This window comes from Anthonomus grandis, unplaced genomic scaffold, assembly GCF_022605725.1.
Source record: "Anthonomus grandis grandis unplaced genomic scaffold, icAntGran1.3 ctg00000266.1, whole genome shotgun sequence".
Taxonomy (NCBI): domain Eukaryota; kingdom Metazoa; phylum Arthropoda; class Insecta; order Coleoptera; family Curculionidae; genus Anthonomus; species Anthonomus grandis.
Window position 1 is genome coordinate 632,288 of NW_026088441.1, and position 7,712 is coordinate 639,999.

The window sequence follows — 7,712 nt, forward strand, 5'->3', positions numbered from 1 at the left end:
TTATGTGCAAGGTGCCCCTTTGCGAGGAGTACTTGACAGTTTTTAAATGAAAGCTCTATCTTTAATAACAAAAAAGTTATGCAAAATTTTAAAACTAATAAAATTTGTAAAATTTCAGTTTTTCCACGTTTTAAGTTTTTTTTTACTATGAATACGACAGAGATAAACTTATAAGCTACAAAGTCCACCCACAAGTCAGTTTTGACCCCTAGTGACTTTTTTTAAATTTTCTTACTAAAAACTGATTAAAAAGACTTAATCGTACTATCCCCCTAGCATATTCCGTTCTACAATAATTATAAAAACAAACACGATATAGCTTGACTTGCCTTAATCCTAACTTGTTCTGACTCGTCTTGCATTAGTCTGTTCAGTTTATCACAGACAGTTTCCAGTGAAACTTTCGGTTTATTCTCGGGTAGTAGTTCGGCGTAGAACAAACCGATGACAAGGGCGGGATTGGCCCTTAGACACCACCTTTAAACCAACTCGTCCTCGATTTGACCCCCAAATAACCTTGATATCTTTGATTCCATAAATCCCTAATTAAATTCAAAATATATCACAGACAAACTGCATGAATATTACATTTAAGGTGCTGCCATTTACTTACCATGCGTTTAATTAACTCCCCAATAAAATCCGTGAACATCAAGTCGGTGTCATCGCCCAAACACTCCTGGATCATGCGGTATACCTCCGGAAAATCAAGATAAGGGCCAACCTTCTGGATCGTACTTTTACAGGCCTAAATGGGGTCCATGCATGAGTTAAGTGAGTAAAATGATCCAAAAAAGTCATACCTTGACAACATACACGTCTGGAGCGCATAAATGCAAGAGTAAAGTGATGAGGTTCCCTTGGATCTCACTCGATCCTTGAATGCCTCCAAATTGGTCTCCTGGCCAAGGGATGTTGCCAGATCTCCTAATAACTGGATCGAGGATCTCCTTAGACGTGGATCCTCTTGACTGAATAGCAACTTGATCCTCACTGCTGCGGTAACTTGAAAGGGACTGAATTTGTACCCTGGCAAACTGTTCAGGAGTTTCGAGAAGGATTGCAGGGACTCCAGGATCAGCTCGCTTTCGTTCCTAGATAAGGAAGAATAGGTCGATCATTTTGTAAATGATTAAATTAAGAGTAGAACCTTCCAAGGAACCTACAGTTGAGTAGCTCGTTGTCGAGTTATTTCTTCGGGTCCTATTTATTTATTAAGAAATAAATCCTGGAATTTTTACTGAATTGACTTAGAAAATGGACAATATTGATAATGTGGACTAAAAACTCATTAAAATCCACATCGAGATTTGATCACCAGAAACAAAGTCTGTGCTAATCACAGGAAAGCTTGCCGGTCAATAAAATCAATCAATTAATAAATTGTCACTGCCAAAATTAGATGTTTTATTTGTAATTCTCATGGTAGAGATTTATTCAAAGTAAGTATATGTAAACGGAATCCAGGTATTAGAGGTTTTTAAAGAAGAAGAGGGAGAAGAAGAAGAAGAAAAAGAAGAAGCAGAAGAAACTTTGGGCTGAACTGCTTGTAAAAAATCAATAATTTTGTCCAGGCATTTAAAAAAGAGGAAGGAAAAGGAGAAAAGAAGTAGCAGTAGCCAAAGTGCGAGAGAAAAGAATAGAGATGAGAGATGAGAGAGAGAAAAGAGGGTTCGTATGTCAAAAAAACCACTTATGTCGGGAAATCTCAGTTAATTCACCTCAGTTGTTGGCTTAGTTTTAACACCTTTTAATAACAAAATAGATAACATAAATTGCTAGGCAAGAAACAGGACAGTTGTAACCTTACCTATTAATAATAAAAGCACTGACCCGGATTAAAACCTTTTAACGAAACCACGGAGTCAAAAGCGCCATACTTCTTTATTAAATGGTGATAAACGAAGTAATAATCATAAGAATACACCGAGCAGAAATGTAGGGTTTAAAGAATGTCATACATTTTCACAAATAAATAAAATATTTAAGACGCCCGATATTCTAATAGAACGAACTATAGCAAATTTAGAGGTCGTTCCGCTACATTATATATTTAAGAAAGAACTACGGGTTTGATAATTTTTTTTTATTTTCAAAATTTTTATAGACACTTTTTGTTCCAAATTAAAAATAGAACAAAGTACAAAGAATAACATTTAACCGTGAAACGAAAAATAAAGGAGTTATGGGAGGTTTTTGAAATTTTTGAAAAATTGAAAAAAAAAATATTTTTTTTTGGCAAATCGATAGACCATTTAAAACACTTTAAAAAAATTATATAAAACTTTTCGAAAAATGCACCAAAAAAAAGTTATACGCAAAAAGTCTTTTTCAAAAATGCAAAGGGTTATCCCTGGAAAATTGCTCATAAAATCGGTTTTTATTTTTTTTCGGGAAAAATATTGGTTGCAGAAAAAAAATTGTATTAACAAAAGTTGTTTGGAACCTCAATGCCCATCAGATTCAATAAAAAAAAGATTTTTAAGTCTAACAGTTTTCCAGAAAATAAAAAAAACCTTTAAACAGTTAATATTTATTTTCTCGAAAACTAGATGTAATAATAAAAAAAAATTTTTTGCACCGAATTCCCGATCAAAAAGAGAACAAATCATAATGAACGATATTTAATGGTAAAACAAGAAATACCAGAGTTATAAAAGATTTTTGAGAAAAGTTAAGAAACTTACCCCAAATTGTGATAATCCAAACAGTTCATTAAAATGCCCAGTTATTCAAATTCTCCGGGGCATACCCCGATCTTCCGCACCCAGCAGCTCTGGTCCAGCTGGACATCCAAAATCATCTCCAATAGGTTTTCTATTAAAACCGCCTGTTTGCTCTCTACATTGTCCTTGATCAAGTAGGTAAAGAAAGCGACCACTACCGTCCACTGAGGTATCAGGTCCGACCGAATACTGGGCCCATAAAGGAGACGATCCATGACAAAGTGTGCTACATGTCTGCACATACGTCCCCCACCACTGTTTCGGTCATTTTTAGAAAGAGAAGTTGGTCCTGGTTGGCGCAGAGAGAGCTGGAAAATAAAAGGTACGGTCAGATGTGAACGAGTGAGTCAACCCATATCCCCCACCCGCCCCACACTGTTTATCAGTAAGAAATTATATACCCCCCCCCCTTTCAAATTTTTTCATAATTTTTTTGTATTCGAATTCCAACTAACTATAACAGCGGATTATTCTCATCAAGTAGATCACGAAAATACCGGGTTATAAAGGAATCTGAGCAGAACTAAGAAATCGAGTATATTTTTTCGACCTCGTTTTTGAGGCCAAAAATGACGAAACTAAGTCAAAATGACGAAACTAAGACAAAACCGTTGGAATTTTCCCGATAGCTCCCATAGAAGCCGAGATATGAGCCTTCAAAGTTTGGGTTTTTTCATTTTTCGGGTATACCCCCCCGTATCGAATTTTTTTACCAAAAATTGATTTTTTCGAAGTCAAACTAAGTATACCAGCGTCTTATTCTGATCACCTAGATTACGAAAACACCGGGTTATAACAGGATCCTAGCAGAACTAAGGGAATGAGAGCACTTTGAAAATCCTGAAAAAGTCGTTTTCGACGTCCGTTTTTGAGGCCAAAAATGGGCTACCAAATTGCCATATCTCGGCTCTCGTAGAAGCTACGACCTTGCGGATGGTCTCGTTGGATTCAAAATGACAAAACTAAGACAAGACCGTTGGAATTTTCCCGATAGCTCCCATAGAAGCCGAGATATGAGACTTCAAAGTTTGGGTTTTTTCATTATTTGGGTATACATCTTCAACAGTTGCAAAATTAAGTGTGAAATGCAGGCTATTATACTTCTAAAAACCCATTCGGAACACTAAGTTTGTAATAATGTTTCGCGACACGAAACGACAACACTGCTTTAAAAATTCTTCCCAGCTCACCACGTCGCACATCGACCTGAATCATCATTAATGTTTAGTGTTGCGCGGCGACAACAAGGTGTTAAAGTGATATCTCAAATTTTTGTGTGAAAAGTGTTCAAATGAAGCGTAAAGCGAAAGAAGACCTTAAGAGGAAAGCAAAGAAGCGATTGCTTGAAGATTTAAGGAGGAAAATGGAAAAATTTGAGAGGTTTATGGAGACTTCCACTTCAAGTAAGTTCTATTTTTTCGCACAACAGTAAATAATGTGGGTACTATTGAATCTAATCAAACCTATAAAAACAAATGCGCCTTCTATTTTCAAAGAAATTACATAAACTTTTACATAAAAATATCTTCATTAGTAAGCAAAATAGTCGCATGAGAAATCCGAGAATTGTTTATATTCGAAATAAGATAAGCAGGCGAGTATGAATTCCTTTCTGGTATACCGTATGGAAATGTTTCATTTTATAGGTAATACCGATTGAAATATTTTACATGTAAATAAATAATTGTTTTATTAGAACGATTTAGTTTTAAGTTGGTTTTTCCTTTACTGGGCCAACTGACATAAGTTGTTTTTCCCTTTTTATTTTTTTGGGGCAACTTTGACTGATTGGTAGTGTTTTTAGTTGGTTGTTTTCTCACGTTTGTGAGCAACCAGAAATACCTACAAATTAATAAGAAAAATTAATAGTTGTTTTGCTAATTGCCAACTATTAAAATATATGGATACTTACGCAGGATAGAATTCAGAATATAATATCGTTTCAGATGAATATTCTGATTCCACAGATTCAGGGTCAGAGTCGGATCATTCTCCCGGGAATGATGACGAGCCTCAGGAAAGGGTAGAAAAGGATTTAACCCTAAGCGTAATTTTGGGAGAGGACCCAAAAATTATTGGGGAGAAAGGCCCTCCGTTATGCGAAGCTTTAGTAAATCGATGGTCAAGCTACCTTAGCGAGGGACTAGAAAAGGATATCAGAGAGGCGCTTACTGAAAAATATAAAACGCCTGATAACGGCCAGTTTCTAGAAGCTCCGAAATTAAACCCCGAGATTGAGATATCTCCGTCTCCAGCTCAAATTAAAAGGGACCAGTTTTCCATGAGCATTCAAAACAAGCTAGGAAGAGCTCTGGTAGCACAAGGTTCTGTTTTAAATATTATTTTATCAAAAGACGCAGCTCCGCATACGATTGACGATAATACAAAAACAGATTAAACAGATAATACTTCACAAATTGATTTGTGAAGCACATTACCTCATATCCTACCACCGGAAACATGAACTATATCCCTTTTTAAACGCCGATGTTCAGAAGGTAGCTATGAAATCCCAGATTGACTCATTACTATTTGGGGAGAACTTCCAAGAAAAATATAAAGCTGCAAAAGAGGTTAAGAGAACGGCTTTAGATTTAAAAGCGGGTCCTTCAGGGAATAAGCAAGAAAAGAAGAATCGTTTAAACTACAAGCGCCAAAGCAACAGACCCAGGTTCAAGACAGAGACAGGAGGAAGAGGGCGAGACAACCAGAGTGGCAGACGGAGAAGCAGCCACAGTGGACTCGGGGCAAGCAGTCCAACCAAAAGCAGCGTTGGTCGGGGAAATACCACAACTAGAGGTACCTAGAAAATATGCTGGTAGAATTAAACTATTTTATAAGCAATGGGAAAAGATCACGGCAGACTAAACTATTTTGCGTTGGGTTTCTGGGTATTCGATCCCTTTTATTAAAACTCCCATTCAGAAACGAGTTCCGGCAGTAAACATTTCTAAAAAAGAATTGACTAACTTAAATCGTGAAATTTTAAAACTAGAAGGTATTGGAGCTATCGTTGAGTGTAAACACAAACGCGGCGAATTTTTATCGCCATATTTATAGATTTGTATTAAATCTTAAGCGTCTTAATAGATATATTCAAGCTCCTCATTTCAAGCTTGAGGATTATCGGTCAGTAAAAAACTTAATTATAACAAAAGATTCTTTTATGGCAACTATTGATTTAAAGGATGCGTATTTTGTTATACCAATAGCAAAAAAGTACCGAAAATTCTTAAGATTTAAATTTAGCAATATACTTTATGAATTTTGTTGTATGCCGTTTGGCCTATGTATAGCACCATACATATTTACCAAGTTGCTAAAACCTGTAAATTTTAAACTTAGATCAGTAGGCTTTGAATCAGTGAATTATTTGGATGATTATTTTCTTTTGGGGAAATCCAAAAAGGAATGCTTTCTTAATGTTATGGAAACTGTAAAATTACTTTATAAGTTGGGATTTATTATTAATTTTCAAAAGAGTTCCTTAGATCCTATGAAAGAATGTAAGTTCCTAGGCTTTATATGGAATAGTTCACATCTTAAAGTTCGACCAACTGATTATAAAATCACTAAAGCACAAATTAAAATTAATAAAATTATTCAGAAGTCAAAAATTAAAATTCGAGAATTTGCAAAATTTATTGGTTTCTTGAATTCAATGTGTATGGCCGTTAAGTACAGTAGGTTATATATAAAGCAAATGGAAAGGGAAAATGTATTGGCTTACAAAATAGCAGAGGGGACTATAATGCAAATATTAAAATTACAGAAGAATCACAAAAAGAGATGCGATGGTGGTTAAAGGAATTGCCCTGCAGTGGCCAATACTTTGGTTCGATTGACTACAAGTTAGAAATATTTAGTGATGCCTCAAACACAGGTTGGGGGATATTTTGTAATAATGAAAAAGCTAATGGGTTTTGGAATGAGGTCGAATCTACATTACATATTAACTATTTAGAGATCTTAGCAGCTTTTAATGGTCTTTTAACTGTCACATTCTCCTTAGAATTGAAAATATTACCGCAATATCTGTAATAAATCGTATGGGCAGTGTTAAGTATTCGGCACTTAATTCCATCACAAAAAAATTATGGCGGTGGTGTGAAGCGAGAAGTGTATATGTTTTTGCTTCATATATCAATACTCACGATAATATAGATGCAGATAGAGAGTCCAGGTCATTAAAAATAGAAACAGAATACTCATTAAGTATTAAGGCTTACCAAAAAATTGTTCTAAATCTGGGACTTCCTCAGATTGACATCTTTGCGTCTTCCCTGAATACTAAATGTAAGACTTTTGTATCCTGGAAGCGAGATCCAAATTCCTTTAAAGTAGACGCGTTTACATTAAGTTGGTCTGAGTTTTTCTTTTACGCTTTTCCACCCTTCTGTCTGCTAGGGAAAGTTATAACTAAAATTATTGCCGAGGGCTCGGAAGGAATACTTGTAGTACCATTTTGGCCTACTCAAAACTGGTATCCAAAATTTCACAAACTATTAGTTTGCCAGCCACTTTATTTTCGGCCAAGGATTGATTTAATATTATCTCCTTTTAGGGAGAGCCATCCGATTTGGGAACGTCTTACCCTGGTTGCAGGGAGGCTATCAGGGAATCCTATACGAAGAGAGGCCTACCAGAAGACTGCATATCCACCATGTTAGCTTCGATAAGTAACAGCACAATTAAACAATATAACGTGTCTCTTAGAAAGTGGTGGATATTCTGCGAAAAAAAAATAACATAAATGTTTTTCAATCAGACAGTAAGCAAGTAGTTAAGTGTTTAGGTATGTGTCAATATGAAGGGGCGTCTTACAATTCATTAAATGCTCATTTGTCAGCCATTAAACTTATTACAGATATAACGGGAAATTTAGAAATTTTTAAACGATTCTTAAAAGGTGCTTTTAGGATTAAACCTTGTTTCCCCAAATATCAAGAAACATGGGATCCGGAAAAGGTTTTGAATTATTTGTCC

At 35.5% G+C, this 7,712-nt stretch overlaps 2 protein-coding genes across 3 annotated transcripts; one reads left to right on the forward strand and one right to left on the reverse strand.

Annotated features, from left to right (window-relative positions):
• Positions 1-354: 354 nt before the first annotated feature.
• On the reverse strand, positions 355-3,031 carry LOC126749532 (uncharacterized). Its single transcript, XM_050459235.1, has 4 exons — positions 2,688-3,031; positions 804-1,094; positions 614-748; positions 355-542 (listed from the first exon to the last, which is right to left on the reverse strand). The coding sequence occupies exons 1-3, from the start codon at positions 2,714-2,716 to the stop codon at positions 685-687; spliced, it is 384 nt and encodes a 127-aa protein (XP_050315192.1). The 5' UTR covers positions 2,717-3,031; the 3' UTR covers positions 355-542; positions 614-684.
• A 912-nt stretch (positions 3,032-3,943) lies between these two features.
• On the forward strand, positions 3,944-7,685 carry LOC126749530 (uncharacterized). 2 transcript variants are annotated; one of them, XM_050459232.1, is made up of 2 exons: positions 3,944-5,525; positions 7,291-7,685. In XM_050459232.1, the coding sequence occupies exons 1-2, from the start codon at positions 5,231-5,233 to the stop codon at positions 7,407-7,409; spliced, it is 414 nt and encodes a 137-aa protein (XP_050315189.1). In that variant the 5' UTR covers positions 3,944-5,230; the 3' UTR covers positions 7,410-7,685. The 2 variants fall into 2 exon arrangements, with proteins under 2 accessions (XP_050315189.1, XP_050315190.1); XM_050459233.1 differs by having other exon boundaries at positions 3,944-4,129.
• Positions 7,686-7,712: the final 27 nt, after the last annotated feature.

Coding starts and splice junctions, on each gene's coding strand:
- LOC126749532 (XM_050459235.1), bottom strand. CDS start 2,716: ATGAACTGTTTGGATTATCACAATTTGGG. Junction 1,095..2,687: donor TTGGATTATCACAATTTGGG/GTAAGTTTCTTA, acceptor TTCCTTATCTAG/GAACGAAAGCGAGCTGATCC. Junction 749..803: donor CAGACGTGTATGTTGTCAAG/GTATGACTTTTT, acceptor GACCCCATTTAG/GCCTGTAAAAGTACGATCCA.
- LOC126749530 (XM_050459232.1), top strand. CDS start 5,231: ATGAAATCCCAGATTGACTCATTACTATTTGGGGAGAACTTCCAAGAA. Junction 5,526..7,290: donor GGGAAATACCACAACTAGAG/GTACCTAGAAAA, acceptor ATCTCCTTTTAG/GGAGAGCCATCCGATTTGGG.